At 45.0% G+C, this 19,137-nt stretch overlaps 3 protein-coding genes across 3 annotated transcripts; 1 reads left to right on the top strand and 2 right to left on the bottom strand.

Annotated features, from left to right (window-relative positions):
- Positions 1-460: 460 nt before the first annotated feature.
- BZA70DRAFT_285004 (L-lysine 6-monooxygenase (NADPH-requiring)-domain-containing protein) lies at positions 461-2,321 on the bottom strand. The gene has a single exon (XM_064913655.1). It carries the CDS (start codon positions 2,052-2,054, stop codon positions 510-512), a length of 1,545 nt encoding a protein of 514 aa, XP_064765807.1. The 5' UTR covers positions 2,055-2,321; the 3' UTR covers positions 461-509.
- A 1,353-nt stretch (positions 2,322-3,674) lies between these two features.
- On the bottom strand, positions 3,675-5,334 carry BZA70DRAFT_285002 (RNA polymerase II transcription factor SIII subunit A-domain-containing protein). The gene is made up of 4 exons (XM_064913654.1): positions 4,883-5,334; positions 4,755-4,828; positions 4,668-4,691; positions 3,675-4,593 (listed from the first exon to the last, which is right to left on the bottom strand). The coding sequence occupies exons 1-4, from the start codon at positions 5,097-5,099 to the stop codon at positions 3,883-3,885; spliced, it is 1,026 nt and encodes a 341-aa protein (XP_064765806.1). The 5' UTR covers positions 5,100-5,334; the 3' UTR covers positions 3,675-3,882.
- Positions 5,335-5,362: 28 nt separating this feature from the next.
- On the top strand, positions 5,363-8,392 carry BZA70DRAFT_251773 (uncharacterized protein). The gene is made up of 4 exons (XM_064910716.1): positions 5,363-5,553; positions 5,616-5,961; positions 6,032-6,606; positions 6,667-8,392. The coding sequence occupies exons 1-4, from the start codon at positions 5,543-5,545 to the stop codon at positions 8,135-8,137; spliced, it is 2,403 nt and encodes an 800-aa protein (XP_064765805.1). The 5' UTR covers positions 5,363-5,542; the 3' UTR covers positions 8,138-8,392.
- Positions 8,393-19,137: the final 10,745 nt, after the last annotated feature.

Below are 19,137 nucleotides of genomic sequence, written 5' to 3'. Positions count from 1 at the left end.
AAACAAAGTCCGTGTGAGCTTTCTCTCATCAGATTCGTGGCGAAGCAGCGCCGGCAAGCTGCCGTGCTGAGATTCTGTCTCTTTTTGATCATTTCATACCAAAAAATTACAGAGTTTGTACAGAAGTATTTGACATGGCCGTAATAACACAGCAGGTTTAGAGTTTCACCTCTTTTTATATTTCTTCTGCTGCGGCCTCGATTTGCATTCCTAATAAATGTAGAATTGCTATGGCTGCCAGGTTGGTACCTGTTAGCAATTTCCTTTACAGACGAACGGGCATTAAGGCGGTACCGCTATTTCCCAGAGACCAGATAGTAATCAAACATCACAAGTTGATCCTTACGAATCCCGCTCATCCTGAAGCAGTCTTGGCCAGAGCTATATCTGGACTGGGATAATAATTACCGCTATTTGTTTCAAAATTCTAAAGGATATACGATTACGTTTTTGTGCGACACTATAGTATGGTAACGATGATGTGATATTATAAAAAATAACTCTAGAATCTATAGTTTTCGGAAAGAGGTCTCCAGGTCCGACTTGAAGAGCTGATCAACGATTTCCTTTCCACGTAGAGCGAGAATAGAGAGCAACGTATCACTCAGCCCATGACTTTGTTCGCACAACCCTTGAACCCACACGCTCGCCTCGATTTTCTCTCTATCAAGTTTCAGTCGATATCCTCGATCGACTGCCGGCTCATTCTCATCCATCAGCTTGACATATTGTTTGAGGCTAGAAAGCAGGGCTCCACTCTCCGATACTCTATCATAGCCCGTTGCTGCAATCACATAATCATACTCCTTGATCTCGGTCTGAAGCTCCTGATCACGTTTGAAGTCCGCAAATAGATTGTCGACTATCTCAAGACGGACTCGTTTGCCGTCGAGAACAGATGCATCAGAAACTCTTCGGCTATTCAGTATAGCTAACCTAGCAGAGTGCCCTGGGAGCTTCTGCGCGTACAGCTCGTCGTATAGTCTGTCAATCAACTCAGAACGGACAACGCTGTAGTTTGTTCCCTTGTCCTCCTGAATGACCTTGGATCTCACGGATTGTGGCAGAGCATAAATCTCGTCTACCGCCGATGGATTGAAAATCTCGTTGACAAACGGGGTGTCGTCCGCAGGCCGCAGTGCTCGAGAAGAAAAGATCATATCCACCGCGGAAGACTCAGGCAGATTCGAGATCAGATGCATTGCAATTTCCGCCGCAGACTGGCCAGCCCCTATGACGGCAATCCTGATAGGGCCCTTGTTCGCATGAGCTACCAGACGAGGCATCACGTACATGAAACTTGAAGAGTGAAACATCAGAGAGTTCAGACTATTGTCAGAATCTTCGGACAATGCACCAGAACGCCCTCCGGTAGAAGTGATTGGTCCACGAGAGATCTTGGGGAAGAAGCCAGGGACCTTCGGTTGACCGCCAGTGCAGACTATGACATTTCTGGCATACCGATCCCTATTACCACCCTGATCGTTGACAGCACTGGAGACTCTCAGAAGTTTGATTGGCTCTTCTGACTTTCCATGATCGCCGTTAGGACCGTCGACTGGGGTCACTGACTGAGAGTATTCGCCGTAAGCCACTTGATTTGAAAAGTGATCCGCACACCAGCTCATGTACTCTTGATACTCTTCACGCAAAGGATAGAAAGTAGACTGATTGATGAAGTCGATCAACCTGTCTTTCGAGTGCAGAAAATTGAGAAATGTGAAGCGAGAAGTGGGATCACGCTGAGTCGCAAAATCCTTGATAAAACTGATTTGCATGCGGGCGGCGGGAATCAACATGCCACCATGCCAACCAAATCTCTGTTGCTTTTCGATGAAGAGAACCTTCGACAACGCTTCAGGAGAAGTATCCATGAGTGCAACAGCAATAGCAAGAGCTGAAGGCCCAAATCCGATACATATCAAGTCGTAGGGGTGCTCGAGTGAGCCGTCGCATAGGTCACGCTCCTGGTTGGAAGAAAGTGTCGGAGAAGAGACGGGCGAGGTCAGTGAAGAAGACGAGGTTGAGGAAAGGGACGAGTCGTGAGAAGCCATGGTGCAGTAGTATAGGTCCTATGGATTGATCCACCACCTGTAGAATATGCTAGAGGAGTAGTGAAATGCGAAGCGGACGGGGGCAGATTTTGTAGATTTTTTGGCATTGGGTCTGGAGCACGCGAGGACGGAGAGGTTGTGCTTTCAGGGGTAAACAAAGTATATTATGGTGTGGTGTGAACTGACTGACCTGGATGATGAAGCCGAGAGAGTATACTCGAGCCATCAAAAATTTAAAACAAAATTGAAATGCATTGGCTACAGTCGTGAACAGAAGAATTAAAGACTGGAACCTTGTACACTCATTAGCCATCATGGTCTAGATTGAAAACGTCATATCCTGTGGTTATGATACTGCAGGCGAACTGAAATTTTAGTTTTATCAGATCCCACAACCCTTTGAGTTGTGTTCCAGCTCCTGCCAGCAAAAGCCGAAAACGTATGAGGCAATTCCCTAGCACTCACAGAAAAGCTGACAGCGGGGAATACAGGATGTCAGGCTTCTACAGATTTTTTCGGTACTTGGTCTAGACTATCTCCACAATCCAAACACAGACTTCTGTTGATTGCGCGTACCTGCCCGATTTACGAAAGCCGAGCGGGGTCGGCAGAAAACGGTTTACACGACAGCAGAGATAGCTGTTTACTCTAAGTTCATAGTTCATGAAGAGAGACCTAATTTCGTTTGTGATAGTAGACAGCCTGTTTACGCCCGCGTCCGTATATTGGTGCTGTCCACATCAAAGCCGTCAAAATCGGACGACACGGCGCGCAATTTGATTTATCTGATCCCATAACCCTGACCACTGAGCTTACTGACATATGATATAGAAAGAGGTTACGGCTGACAATTCTGAATGGAAGTCTCAAGATGGATGACAGTGTTTGTTGTCTAGAAAATGAACCGTCAGAAGCAATGTCCTAACTTTTCGGTGACAACTAATGGTTTCCTCAGCAGTCTTGGACAGCAAAGCGTCAACAACCGCATGACCAGCGTCTCACCGCCTGATTTGAATTTGTATATGCTTGTCGTTTGGTAAATCTAGGCGCGAGGTGAGTTTTGCAGAATTGCTTGGAATCTGTAGGGCATTTGTGAGTGGACTTCGATACAAAATATGATAAACTGTAATTACTAAATAGTTGGTGATTGTAAATCTGGAAATCCAGCGAGCTTCCACATTTTAGCGGTGAAACAGAGTAGAGCACAGACCAGAAACCAGGGCTTTCCCCAAAATTGAAAGCATCTTAACCTTATATTCCGTCCCGATCTCGATGCTTTTTGCTAGCTATCCATCCAGTACCTCTGTACTCTAAATCGTTCGCGCCGTTCCCGAGCTCACAGCACTTGACCTCGGCTGCCGTCTGAGCCTTTGACATCGTGATCTGATGGGTATCCTCTTCGTAACCTTCACAGCCCTTGTACGCTGACATTATCTACGACATTATAGCAGAATGAGATATTCTAGAATATAATCAGTATCTAAATGGATAAAGCGTTCTCGACTTCCTTCTCCTCCGGGTTTGTCTACAGCGGCTTCGTCATTATTATAGCCCCAGGCCAAACGTGTTTTGCTGTCAGTCTTACGACAGAGACCACAATACTCCGCTGGAGTTCAACGTGCTGTTCTAGAGCGTATGACTTTCAACAAATGAAATTACTATATACACAAATACATGGCAGCTATAACCAGAAAGCTGCATACAACCTTGTAACGCCTCCATGCTCTCAAGAAGGGTCTTCGGAGACCAAAAGCTTATTTCCCAAACCTCCAGCGATCTAGCCGTCTGATGCAGCACAGTCCCAAAAAATACTCGCCCTCGATACGCTTCACTGGAAACTTCCTTTTCTTGCCTTCGGTATGAACGGCGACCCCACTGCCGGCTTAGGATTGTTAAAGCGAGTCTTGTCACCCTTGAGCTCCTTTCCGGGTACTGGACCTCGGCTCTGACATTTTCCAGTGAGTGGGGCGGGTTGCAAAGTAGTTTCACTACATTCGGCTTTGACATGCAAGTCGACATCCTCGCTTTTGATGCGTGCTTCATCATCTCGAGAACTCGAAGCCACATTGCCATGCTTACCCTTCATGCGTTCCAAAAGTTTTCGTTCCCGCCTTCGTTCGGCTTCTTCATGGCTGATAGGATAAACTTCTGGCATTGACTTGGTATGTAGATTGTGATTCGTAGGAGTAACCTGGTTCGACAAGGTCTCGATCCTGGCCCTCTTCACAATACTCATTCTCTTGAGAGCAGCCGGAGACGAAGGTAGCTGGGTGGTCTTTCGCTTCCTTTTGTTCTCCGGATCGGCATGAACATCCAAGGACACAATCTTCTGCTTTTTCTCAGCAATCCTGTCATACTCAGCCTTGATCTTGGCCGATGTCTGCTTCAGCCTTCTTTTCCTTGATTCCAAGAGTCTGAAATACTTTTTCCGAACATCGGAGTCTTTAACCCGGCTATTATCGATGGCTTGCAGCTCTGCACTGGAGAACGAGCTCGTGAGTAGCTCGTCCCAGATCTCGTTGGATTGCGGAACGATATGCTAAACACGGCGTAAAAATCAGTTATCAGTAATCAGCAGATTTGGAAAACTCGCGACGACTCGTATATACTTACCGGGCTATTGCGTTCTACCACCAACTATGAATTTCCAGCCGTTAGTAAATCAGTAATCGACACATTGCGCATTAAAGACTGGCTTACCAATTGCGTAGGTCCCATCCGTCGTAAAACCGCCTTAATCAGCCTATATGGTACATCCCCGATATCTGTAATCCCTGGTATAGAAGCGTTAGCTTGGTACCTAATAAACCTCACAACGGTAAACTTACTAGGAGTATTGAGAAAGCAAGCCTTCAAGCAAAACTCGCGCAAAGATCTCGGTCCATGTTTAGCTGTCTGGTGGTCTCCTAATTCTCTCAGTATATCTATCCTGACTGCGCTTAAGCCATCAGCGGGAGCAGGATAGTACTGATGATGCTGAATGGTCTCCGCGCCTTCTTGATCCAAAGTTGGGGAGCAAGATTGTAGCTCGTCAGTCTCAGACATAGCTGCTGCTCAGTATTCGGAATAGAAAGGGCAATCGATCAAAACTATGGGCTATCGTCCCATAATAAGCTATAAGGGATAATTCGGTATAGAAACAAGTAAACACAACAAATTATTCGAGGTCGTCGTCACCTGGGATTATATATATATTTGCTGACAGTCTCGCTCGTTCATAGGTAAGGGGCTTGTATAACTAATAACTACTCACTGGGACAACGAGCGGTGCGGCGCGTCATAAGCTCGCTCTGTGGATAAACATCTATCTATGTTGGGCTGACAGCCTTATTTGCTCCTCTATATTGATTCAACTCTACCAAAATGTCTATCATGCTTATTTTGACTTATGCAGATAGATTGAGGTATTGATTCTGTGATATGCGAGGTCTATTATACTTTTATACGGACTTCAATCGACGACGAATGCGTGACGATCCTCAGTAGTCATGGCTTCAGGGTATGAATACAAACTTTACCAGACAATGAGCGGAGTCCAATGTCTAACTACCTGTTTCTTAGCGGCGAGTCTACCGGGGCGAAGAGCAGAAAGTATTTTGACGATCGTCAGGTTTCTGAAGAGCAAGGCAAAGAATACGGCCCGTCTGAGTTTGGCAATTTTCAGCAATATTATCGAAACAAGAAAATAAAATTGCAAAACCACGATGAGATCTTGAAAAATTCTGGGCCTTCGGATGAATCTCAAAAGGACCACCCTCAGATATTCAAGGGGTGCTGTATCTATGTTAACGGATATACAAACCCAAGCATCACAGAGTTACATAGGATCATTGTTCTACATGGTGGAAAGTTTAGTCAATATCTTGACTCCAAAACCGAAGTAACGCACATCATAGCCTCGTCTTTGGTAAGTGCATCGAGTACAGGACCTGACATATAGCTTTTCTGACTTTTCTAACTCATTATCTGTCTATAAGACACCCAAAAAACTAGTAGAGCTCAGGACGTCTCGAGTTGTCAGTCCCGCTTGGATTGTTGACAGTGTCAATCAAGGCAGGCTGTTACCTTGGCATGATTTTCGAATCGGAATACCTCGTACAAGTCAGAAATTTCTGGAGACCAGGAAATGCGACTCTGCCACTACAGTTCCTCCCAGCGAAAGGGCACCCTTGGTCACTGATTCGCGGCAATCTGCGAAAACTGCAGCTGATCCAGGATTTTTGGAGAATTACTACAGTCGTTCTCGTTTACACCATCTTAGCTCATGGAAGGCTGAACTGCGCAGCAAATATCAAACTCTGATACTCAATCATGAGCAACAAGAATCTCGGACGGATAGCAAAAGTAGCATATCTCCCAGCGAGAGAGACGAGCCAACGCAAAGAGTCATATTTCACGTTGACTTTGACTGTTTTTTTGCATCGGTCGCGTTGAGGTCTAATCCGGAACTTCAGGGCATGCCCGTGTGTGTTGGAAATGGAGGGTCGCAAAATGCCGAGATAGCTAGCTGCAACTATATTGCCCGAAAACAAGGTGTCAAGAACGGAATGTGGTATGTATTAAGTCAGTTTGGTATGCTCTGGTCTTTGATTCTGATCATTTTGCATAATAGGATGCAGCAAGCAAAGCGCTTGTGCCCCGATATCGTGTGTATGCCTTACCAGTTCGAGGAATATGAGGTTGCTTCCAATCATTTGTATTCTGTCCTGTTGGAAAGCGGCGCCGATAAGATTGAAGCCGTATCGATTGATGAAGCACTTCTCGACATGACAACTGCCTGTACATCTGAGGGAGCCACGGATATAGCCGATCGAGCTTTGTTATTGAGCCAGGGTATCAGAAATCGCGTTTACGAATTATCCAAGTGCACAGTTAGCATCGGTGTTGGAACAAATATCCTTCAGGCTAAAATTGCTACCAAATTGGCAAAGCCTAACGGACAGTACTTCATTAATGAGACTGAGGCTCTCGAAGTTATCAGCAAATTGAGAATATCTGAACTTCCAGGACTTGGCCCATCTATGGAGTCGGCCATTCAGAGAAAAAGCCCTTCTATAAGAACAGTGAGTGACGCTAGATCTCTGGGCAAGGCCAGACTCCAACAACTTTTGGGGGAGAAAAATGGCGAGAAGCTTCTGAACTACTCGCGAGGTATCGACGATCGGGTTGTTGGAAGCATTTCTGAGCGAAAGAGTGTCAGTGTGGAAGTCAATTGGGGAGTTAGATTCTCATCTATCAAACAGGTTGAGGAATTCATCAAGTCTCTCAGTCAGGAGTTGTATCGGCGCCTGGTGAAATTGGGATCAAGAGGGGAAGCCCTTACATTAAAGATTCAAGTCCGTGCTCCAAACGCTCCTGTTGATCCACCAAAGTTTCTTGGCTGCGGGGAGTGTATTTCAATTAGCCGGAGTACGTCTTTATCGGGTGCATCAATTGACATAGATAAGATTGTCCATGCCGCTCTACCACTTCTCAGGAAGATGACTATGGTCGTCAGTGATATAAGAGGTATGGGTCTTCAAATTACAAAGCTAGCACCCTTCAACGACGATCGGAAAAGTACCCCCAAGGAGCAGATGTCTTTGGATATATTTGCTGGACAGGAAGATTCTTCCAAGCGGAATTCATTGGTGTCTAGGGATATGAAATTTGAAAATGGGTTTGATTTGGAATACGAAGATATCGACAATGACGAACTTCTGTCGCGTCCGGATGCTGCTAATGAATCTGATACGGATGCTCCCGATCCCGACATCGTTGTAGCTACTGATAGCAATGATGATACTGTTTATTTGAAGATGCTTCTTGAAGCCTGGCTGAACGATACCGCAGGATATCAGTATGGGCCTCATGACGATGATGTCAAGGTTTTCCAGGACTACTTGAGTTACCTCGTTTTACAAAAGAAAAACGTATGCAAAGCGCACGATTTGATTGATTGGCTGCGATTTTGTCTTGGTTCAAGGATGCAGAACGATGAAATGATGGACAAAGCTTATTATGTCGAAGAGAGTCTATACAGATGGCTAGATGTTGTCTGCTCTTATGAGAAAGATATATTCGCCATGACTGGCTTTCGTTGAATCTGGTGTGGAATTGATAGCAGTATTAGAAACAATATAGCAATCATTTACTACGAGGTATTTCCTTGGCAATCAAGTCAAACGGCAATGTTCGCCCAAAACTTCATAAAACTAGCCACTTTAATAGACTTGAACCCCAATTGTCACAATATATTTCATTGGCTAACTCAACAGGCAGTTTCCTGCACTGATCCTCCGAGAGCTGTATATTTTCTGTATCTTCTCTTGCAGACTATGGTACGGAACTCTACTGGACTGAAGAGAGGGTAGGAATCAGCAAAAAAGCTCGCAAAGCTACAGAACGATGGACCCAGGATGATTTTAGGCGCGTTCAGGACTTACAGAAATTGCAGCATTCGAATGCGAAGGAGCCATCCCTATAGGGGTCATCAGACTCCGACAACAAATGCGAATATATGCACTTCGATTGAAGACGCTCTTGAGAACTCACCCTCTCAGATGTGATACAGTTCCCAGCCACTCGGATGAGTCTCGCACGTCTCCTGTCTCGTCATATTGGTATGGGACCAGGCTGAGAGCAATAGAAATGACGAGGTGGCCTAGCCTACTTGCTGTGGACTATGAGGGCCACATGTTCAATGCCGAACGACGACCAAACGGTTTGATGCTAGAGACCTCCACTCTGACTCTTCCCGGAATATCCACTTTGACTCATCCCGGGGTATTCACTGTGACGGATCCCGGACATCTATAGCAATTTTGAGACACCGCTTTGAAAGAAAATCTTGGGAATCATTCAACAGCTATGATATCTATACTCGCTCATTTCCGCGATGCTGAAAATAATGCTGTTGACTGGGATTTCACTGTCGAATCCGGAGCATGAAGAACGTGATATTTTGAGCTTTCGGTCTGGTTTTTACTCTGCGACGATAACTGCCTTAGCGAAGGCCACAGCTTGGGCAACAAAACATCGACTGTCAAACGAGGCCATCCATTTCTTCACTGAAGTCCCTGCTGTCTTGAAACGCCTGGAGAAGCCTCGGCGCGCCTCAAATCAACGCCAAGCTACTGTGATCTATCAAGCCATCGATCGACTGTCTGAAATCAACACCAAAGTCTCTATCTATTGGCTTCGCTCCGCTACCAAAGAGTGGAGGGCAGCAATCGCGCCCTGGCCTCAGCAACTCAAGCAGCCTCGTCACCAGACCGCGTCAATCATGATTGCTCCTTGCGCTTTCTTTATAAGCTCGTCGATGACCTCGCTTTTGAGGAATGGAATGCCAGGTTTCAAGCTGCACCTCGATCAGAATATTATCAATATGAAGGCAAGCCTCGCCTCTTTATTGACATGCCACTTGGGAATATCCCTTGCAGCATTGCCAGCTGTAGTGTAAGCTTCCGGGCAGGACATGGCTTTTTCAACAGCTTCTTTGCAAGACATGGCAGAGAGCCTCGTCCTTCTCCTGAGTGTTGGTATAGAACTCTTCAGCAGTCAGTTCGGATTGTGCTTTTTTCTTGTCCCAAGCATAGAGATGCACGAGATATGGCCTTTGAAAGTATCCCTATTGCCGAACGCACGCTCAACCGCATTATATGGACAAAGGTCTTTCTGCACTCGTCAAATGTCTTCAAATGACCTACATCGACACTAGTCACTGGTATAATCGCCAAACTTCTCTTACACAGAGCCAATAGGATGAGTTATGGATCAATTTTCTGGTGAACTTAAGAGTGGGAATCGCCAATATTGAGGAGGAGTAGTAGTAGTGAGGTCTCTTAAGGGAGTTGATAGCTTGGAAAGATCTTCTTGAATCGGTTTTGGATTTCTATCTATTATTTAAAATATGATATAGTTAGTGAATTTTGCAAACTTTCTCTGTGTTATTTTTGGCTTGGAGAATTATTTGTTATTGTGACGCGATCTTAGGATCTATTTTGTTTTATATAGTGGTCAAGGGGGAGATAGTCTGTCATAATATAGCTGTAGCAACGGACTTAAGACAGAGAATTATCATCATCATCATCTGGTACTTTCCGAATCTTTCCAGCATTTTTCAGTTTCCGCCAGTCTCTTCCAGCATTTTCCAGTTTTTTCCAGCTCCTTCTAGCTGCTTCCAGTTCCTTCCAGTTACTTCCGGTTGCTTCCAGTTGCTTCTGGTTGCACCTGTTAGTTTCCTTAGGGTTTCAGTTCCCTCGAAGGAAACCCTTGATCCTACTGCATAATGGAACACTATTTCAACACTCCCACTTTCTCCATTATTCAGTTCATTCCCATCATTGGTCTGAGTTTTCCAAATTGCTCTCTTGCAATTCCTTTGGTCAAAAGGTCTGCAACTATATCCTTGGTTCCACATCCAATAATGTTGATAATGCCATCATGATTGATTGCTTGTCTGGTGAAGTGATAGCTAACATCAACATGCTTTGTTCTCTCATGAAACTGCGCATTCTTTGCCAATTTGATTGCTCCCTGGTTGTCTTCTGTGATTTGAATCGGCTGCGATAAATTATGGCTTATGGATTTATAAAGTCTTTTCAGCCAAACAACCAACACCAGAGTCTCTATCTATTGGCTTCGCTCTGCTACCAAAGTGGGGGGCAGCAATCGCGCCCTTGCCTCAGCAACTCAAGCAGCCTCGTCGCCAGACCGCGTCAATCTTGATTGCTCCTTGCGCTTTCTTCATAAGCTTGTCGATGACCTCGCTTTTGAGGAATGGAATGCCAGGTTTCAAGCTGCACCTCGATCAGAATATCATCAATATGAAGGCAAGCCTCGACTCTCTATCGACAAGCCGCTTGTCAATAATATCCCTCGCAGCATTGCCAGCTGTATTGTGAGCTTCTGGACAGAACATGGCTTCTTCAACAGCTACTTTGCAAGACATGGCAGGGAGCCCCGTCCCTCTCCTGACTGTTGGTGTGGAGAGCCACTGCAGTCAGTTGAGCATGTGCTACTTTCTTGTCCCAAGCACAGCAATGAACGAACTAGTGCTTTGGAAAGTATTATTTATATCGCTGAACGCACGCTCGACCGCATTCTATGGACAGACAAAGGCCTTTTTGCACTTATCAAGTATCTTCAGAAGACCCATGTTGGCACTGGTCACTGGTATCATCAGCAGACGTCTCTCACTCAGAGTCAGAGGGATGAGTTATGGATTGATATTTTATGGTGGATTTGAGAGCGGACATCGCCAATATTGAGGAGGAGGAGGAGTAGCGGTGAGGCCTCTTAGGGACGTTGATAGCTTGGAAAGTTATTATTCAATTTTTGAATTTTTATTTATTGAAATATGTCATAGTGAACTTTGCGAAATTTCTTTGTTTTATTTTTGACTTGGAGATTTATTAGGTTATTGATTTATTTGTTATTGTGACATGATCTTAGGATCTATTTTGTTTTATTATATAGTGGTGAAGGGGGTGTTAGTCTGTCATAACCTAGTTGTTGCAGCGGACCTAAAACAAAGATTTATTATCATCATCATCTTCTTCTTCTTCTTCTTCAGCCAAACAGCTTCCTGAGCTGCTAGCTTCAGTGCCATATATTCTGCCTCTGTGGTTGAGAAGGCAACTGATTTCTGGCGCTTGGACTTCCAACTCACTGCTCCACCTCCAAGGACAAAGACATATCCTGAGGTTGATTTCCGCTCATCAATATCCGTTGCATAAACTGTCATAACCTACTTGTTGCAACGGACTTAAAACAGAGATTTATCATCATCATCATCATCCGTTGCATAATTTGCATCTGAGTAGCCGGTAAGTAAGTTGCCATGGTGTCTGCTGAAGGTGATTCCCATGGATGCCGTTCCTTTGATATATCGCAAATTTTGCTTGTCCAGTACTGCTTTCCATAATCGGGGTTGAATCTGGAGACTTCTCCCGCTGCATTTGCAATGTCCGGTCTCGTCCGAATAGCCAAATAATTCAGGCTTCCAACAGCACTCTGACAGGGAATTTTCTCCATTTCCTTTTCCTCAGTCTTGGTCTTTGGACTCTTTTTCTGAGAGAGTGTAACACTCAAATCCACAGGCGTTGTGACAGGGTTGCTGTCTTGCATATTGAAGGTATTCAAGACTTCCTCAGCATATTTCTTTTGAAAAATTGTGAGAGTGCCTTTGGCTCTGTCTATAGTAATTTCGATCCCCAAGAAATAGCTTGTCTCACCCATATCAGTCAGTCATCTGGAACCTTTTGCACATGTTATCTTTGAACTTATTGATCGAGTCCAAATCCTTGCCAGTAATTATCAGATCATCAACATATACAGCAAGCAGTAGATTTGATTTGATACTTCTGTAAATGTCATAGTCATCGCTTGAATTGAATAAAATAAATTTATATCATAAAAATTTAAATAAACTTGTTTTAGATTATAAAATAATTCAATAAAAATATTACCAAAAGATAGATAAGGTAAAATAAAATAAGCACCTAAGAAGAAAACACAAGCTGAGGAGAAACCAATCTGTAGCAAGTAATCATGCAGCAGCTCATTCCAGCATCATGGTGCCTGCGGAGTAGCCGTGAGGCCTCCTAGGGACGTTGATAGCTTGGAAAGTTATTATTAAATTGTTTTCGATTTTTATTTATTTATTATTTGAGATATGTTATCGTGAATTTTGCGAAATTTCTTTGTTTTATTTTTGTATTGGAGATTTATTTGTTATTGTGACATGATCTTAGGATCTATTTTGATTCATTATATAGTGGTGGAGGGGTTGTTAGTCTGTCATAACTTAGTTGTTGCAACGGCCCTAAACGGAAATTTATCATCATCATCATCATCATCATCATCATTATCGTGGTGCCTGCTTTAGACCATAAAGACTCTGCTGTAATTGTTGAAGTTCTACTGCCTTTGCAGACATAAGTTCTCCAATGGCAGCAGCAGGAGAAGGTCTACTAGCGGTAGAGGAACTCATAGCGTCAAATTATAGTGAAGAATGAATATATTCAGAGGGCTACTCGTGGATCAGTAAACAATAAACAAGAGAACGGGAGTAGCCCGGAATAGTAAGGAGTAAGACTGATAGCATAACTTACCTACTCGTGGATCAGTAAACAATAAACAAGAGAACGGAATAGTAAGGAGTAAGACTGATAGCGAGTAGGAAAGGTGGATGGAGAGGCTCCTTATAAGCACAAAAGGGTGCGGCTCAAAGTTCAAAGACATAACAAAAACTTGGTGAGCGTTTTGAGCCGCACAGCAGCCGCACATAATAAAACTCTCTTTCCACATCAACACTTTCAACACAATAAATATAATAAAATCAATAAAAATAATATAAAACCCTATGAAAAAGGTTTGTAGGCACAACAAGAAATTGCGAATTTCAACAGTAATCTCCATACTTTCTTGCTGTTCTGAAAATATCTGTTCTGAAAATATCCCGGAGCATGATGATGATGATGATAATGATGATAAATATTTTTATTATAACTTAGGGTGCATTTGGTTGCACGCAAAATGTGTAACTATTTGGTCGAATCACAACTAAAAAAATGGATGTGACCCGAAATTTTGCACATTGCAGTTTTTTGCCCCAACCCTGAAATAATCCGCAACTTCGGGGAGCCCAGTGCCAGGAAGTTGCGTTACACAAGACCCTTAAAATTAAATGCAATGCCGGCACAAAGTCACCCAGGAGAATGTAAGCAATGGGGAAATCATTTTAATCATGATTTTAATCATGGAAAAGTTGTTTGGTTGGCAAAAAGCCGCAGTGCAATTATTTTGATTGTCAATTTTTAGTTTTGCAACCAAACACACCCTTAGTCTATTTGCAACAACTAGGTTATGACAGACTGTCTCCAACTTCTTCCGTCAATTTTTTTATCTCCATTTTTCTAATCCAACTTCAATTTTTCCATCTCCCTGATAGGATATCCAAGTATGCCTTGCCTGCCTGAAGTGGAGGACAAGCTATCCAGTAGGTGCTTCAGTTCAACCATTGCCAGAAAGGGAAGGCGTGTAGTAAAGTCCATAGTATTATCCATAAAATCCGGGGGACCAAGTCCTACTCTCAGATCATCATCAAAACAACTCGCAACAACAATCAAACAAGTAATATGGCAGAGGAAAGCTCGTCCTGGGACGGGCCGCCTGAAGCCTACTCGGAGCAGCCCCAGTCAGAGTGTACTGACCTGGTGGTGGCTCCAACCAGAGAAATGTTGAGTTTTTTGCCCTCAACTCCGACTCCAATTATTGGCCTCAAACGCCAGAAACCATCGGAACAATCGCCTACGCCGCCTCGTCCTGGTCCTCAAGCGATGCAGGAGACTGGATTGCCCCCTCTGCTTGAAAATGGGGACCCAGAAGAGGCTCTATTCGCTGAAAACGAATACAACGCGCACCGCCAATCATCGGATTTGACACCGGATGGACTGGCTTCTACGCCGCCCCATCGAATCCATGAAAGCGCGGAAGCGGGATCTACTGAATCTACGAACGCCAAGGACTACGAAACCATCTCGAACGACCTAATTGCCATCGAATCTGACGAAGATGCGATGTCTGAAGAAGGTGAAAATTTTTCCGCATCTCCAGATGATCCGACATCAACACCCCAACCGACACCTGACCGCGCCTCTGAGCAGGCTGGCCAAGACGCAGAGCCTTTGTTTACTGAATCTCCTTCCATTGAGGACCGCCTTGCCAATATGGAGCGTACCCTTGAAAGACTTCAGGCTGAGAATACTCGGCTTAAGGGAGCGGTTGAAACATTTTCACCCCCCAAGAGCACCTCTGAAAAAGATGCTCGATTTGAGAAGTTGGAGACGCTCTTTGAAGCAATTCCTGATGGGATGCAACTGCAGCTACCACCTAACCAATTGTCTAATGTTATTTCGATCATTGCCCAGCTTGTGAAAGTATATGGACTCGACATCACCGGAGTGATTAACCTTTTGAAAGCCATTAACGACTCTAACGAGAAGCACGCCATGGATAGCCAGGAAGAGGAGAGACAGGCCTCTTCAGCGAGCCCCAATACTGACGCCAATGCAAGGATTTCCGCCCCCAAAGCAGGAGCTAAATCAGGGACCCAGTCAAGCGCGCGAGCCAGCAATGTTGCCTCTCAATCCATTGCTCGCAAGCCAATTTCATATGCCTCCAAAGCTGCTGCTAACGTTGCTAAGACGGGAGCAACTTATACGTCTACTGCAGCAGCTGGAGCTGCGAACGCTCGCCCTTCCGGTGGAGAAGAATGGAACACTGTCAGCTCGTCCAAGGCGCGTCGAAACAGGGCCAAGTCTAATGCAGCAGCGCCAGCTGCACAGACGTCAAAGAGAGTCACTCCTTCTTTTTTGATTTTGACCCTGGCTGCACCTGCCGGCAGCATCGACGCTCGCTCCTTCCGCACACGAGTCAATAGTGCATTGAAGGATGCGAAAGCGCCTGATGAGATCCGCCTAGCCAACGTGACTCTCAGCCAGCGACAGAATCTTCTTCTCCATCCGAACTTGACTACGGAAACTGATATGTTCCTTGCCTACAGGGAGATCTTCAAGCAGGAAGCCGAAGCGGAGGGACTCAAAGTTGAGAGCGTGGAGATCCAGGAGAGCTGGCCAAAGGCGGTTATTCATGGCGTTAGCTTGTTGGATTACCCCGACAATGACGATGGACTCAAGTTTCTACAGGAGGAAATTGAGGGCTTCAACAAGGGAATCACTTTGAAGACTAGACCCTACTACTTGAGAGCGGATGAGACCCGAGAACATAAGGCATTTGGATCGGTAGTTGTGGCTTTTGCTACCAAGCGTGAGTTGGAAAAGGTTCTGGTGACAAAGGTTCAGCTGATGGGCCGCTGGCTCAGGACGTCTAGGTACACTCCTTTCAGGCCGATCGATCGATGCTCGAGATGTCAGTCTCTTGGCCATCAGCAGACCCGCTGCGCCCACCCAATCAGATGCGGAGTCTGTGCCGGCGGGCATACGACTCAGCAGCACCGCTGTGGCGATTGCGGACAACGAAAATGCGAGCACACCTTCTTCAAATGTGCCAACTGTGGAGGCCAACATGCCGCCTTCGACGACAAATGTCCAGAGTACATCAAAGCAAGGGACAGCTGGTCACGCCGCTTTGCCAGACAGCAGTCCGACGAGATGGAAATGGACTCGGAATCCTCGACTTCGGCTCCTCCAGCAACCTCTCCCTCGACCGACGATTATTCGACGCCCTCCCCTTCCACCGACGCCCAACAACTCAACAGCGGAATGCACCATGAATAGTTACAACCCAACGCCATATCAAATTCGAATCATTCAACACAACGCAGCTCATTCTTCCACCTGCATGACAACAGCCTTTCAAAACTTCTGCAACAAGGCCGACATCATCATATTTCAAGAACCCTACATCAACATCCAAAACCAAGCAACAATCACTCATCCATCCTATGACCTATGCCACTCAATCAACATCACAAGACAACGGCGTGTGGTCGCCTTCAAGCATCGCGAGAACCGCCATCTCAATATACGGGCGGCTAATGAAGGAATACCAGATCCAAACTACATTCAAGGCCTCTATGTTTCGACTGAAAAGATCCCAGAGTTTCTCCTCTTGAACATCGGGGGAGCAGTGATATGGCCCAGCGGTATGGCCGCTGCATTGCTCCCTTGAAATCCACGGTTCGAGCCCCGCTTGTGAGCTTTTCCTGGATTTTGGCCTAATATTGAACACCCCCAATTTTCACCTTGATAATTTTCAGCAAAAATGGTCCTGGTTGCAAAATTTATATTGAACCCCCCACTGCAGTAGCACCAAGTTTACAAGAAAAGCGGTGAAAGAAATGAGATCCCCAGGATTTTATGGATAATACTATGGACTTTATTACACCCCTTCCCTTTCTGGCAATGGTTGAACTGAAGCACCTACTGGATAGCTTGTCCTCCACTTCAGGCAGGCATACTTGGATATCCAATCAGGGAGATGGAAAAATTGAAGTTGGATTAGAAAAATGGAGATAAAAAATTGGCGGAAGAAGTTGGAGACAGTCTGTCATAACCTAGTTGTTGCAAATAGACTATAATAAAAAGATTCATCATCATCATCATCATCATCCTCTTGAACATCTACAACGAGCAAGATAGTTCCTCCCCCAATACCTCTTATACTGTCGAGCGTTCTCTGGTCAATTTTGTCCCACCTCCCAGGACAATCATGGCTGGTGACTTTAATGCTCATTCCTGGTTATGGAACTCCAGATTGACCAAGGGAGCAGTGATATGGCCCAGCGGTATGGCCGCTGCATTGCTCCCTTAAGATCCACGGTTCGAGCCCCGCTTGTGAGCTTTTCCTGGATTTTGGCCTAATATTGAACACCCCCAATTTTCACCTTGATAATTTTCAGCAAAAATGGTCCTGGTTGCAAAATTTATATTGAACCCCCCACTGCAGTAGCACCAAGTTTACAAGAAAAGCGGTGAAAGAAATGAGATCCCCCGGATTTTATGGATTATACTATGGACTTTACTACACGCCTTCCCTTTCTGGCAATGGTTGAACTGAAGCACCTACTGGATAGCTTGTCGTCCACTTCAGGCAGGCATACTTGGATATCCTATCAGGGAGATGGAAAAATTGAAGTTGGATTAGAAAAATGGAGATAAAAAAAAACAAATTGGTGGAAGAAGTTGGAGACAGTCTGTCATAACCTAGTTGTTGCAAATAGACTATAATAAAAAGATTCATCATCATCATCATCACGACTTTCAGCTGCTCAACGAGCCTGACAGGATCACCAGGCGAGAGGGAACAAGCTCCTCTGTCCTTGATCTTACTTTTGCTACTGATAAAATGATGGATGAGATGGGAGAGTGGGCTGTACTCGACAGACAACCTACAGGATCTGATCATGAAGTGATTCTATTTTCTGTGCTATCAAATGACCTGAGCTCGCCAACAAAAGAAGAAACATCGCGGCGGAACCTGAAGAAGATTGATTGGACGATCTTTACCGCCCGGCTCAAGGCTCTGGGCGCTGAATGGAGGGAAAGCATTAGCGCTTACAATTCTGATGATATCAACAACAATCAGGGACACACGGAAGCCCTCGCTTGCACAATGCGAGATATTATCAACCAAGCGGTGAAAGACTCGACGCCTGAGCTGAGGTTATGTGCAAGATCAAAGCGGTGGTGGAGCGACGAGATCAACCAAGCGATGAGGGCTTTTCGGCAAGCTCGGAATCGATGGATGCTGATGATGATGATGATGATGATAAATCTCTGTTTTAAGTCCGTTGCAACAACTAGGTTATGACAGACTATCTCGCCCTCCTCAACTATATAATAAAACAAAATAGATCCTAAGATCGTGTCACAATAACAAATAAGTCAATAAAAAATAAATCTCCAAGTCAAAAATAACACAAAGAAATTTCGCAAAATTCACTATAACATGTTTCAAATAAAAGATAAAATCCAAAATAAATTCAATAATAACCCTCCTAGCTATCAACTTCCTTAAGAGACCTCACTGCTACTCCTCCTCCTCATTACTGGCGATCCCCGCTCTCAAATCCACCAGAAAATTGATCCATAACTCATCCCTCTGGCTCTTAGTGAGAGACTTGTGCTCTTAGTGAGAGACTTGTGCGAATCGATGGATGCGAGACCCGAAAAATGTGGTGAAGCACAAGGAAATGAAGCGCCTCCGCTTTTGCTACAACAAGACAATTGTGAAAGCGCGCAACACTTCCTGGCGAGACTTTCTGGAGAATTCAACGGGAACTGAGGCCTTTGGTGTGCTGAGATATTTGAAGCCTCAGTCCAGCAATCAAACTCCTGATTTGCAGAAGTCTGATGGGGGAATGGCGACGAGTTTTGAGGAGAAAAGCCAGGTATTTCTTACCTCAATGTTTCCAGACCCGCCTGTCTTTGAGCCATCAGGCGCTGCCGGAAGCGTCAATCAGCATCGATGGGAGCCACTGCAAGAAAGCGAACTTAGAGATGCAATCATGGGCTCGAACCCCAAAAAGGCGCCGGGTCCTGATGGTCTTACCTTTGCTGTCTTGAAACGGGCTTAT

Source organism: Myxozyma melibiosi, assembly GCF_037950935.1.
Source record: "Myxozyma melibiosi strain Phaff 52-87 chromosome Unknown BZA70scaffold_15, whole genome shotgun sequence".
NCBI classification, from domain to species: domain Eukaryota; kingdom Fungi; phylum Ascomycota; class Lipomycetes; order Lipomycetales; family Lipomycetaceae; genus Myxozyma; species Myxozyma melibiosi.
Note: the sequence above shows the minus strand (reverse complement) of the source record. Positions and strands in the feature narration are given on the sequence as shown.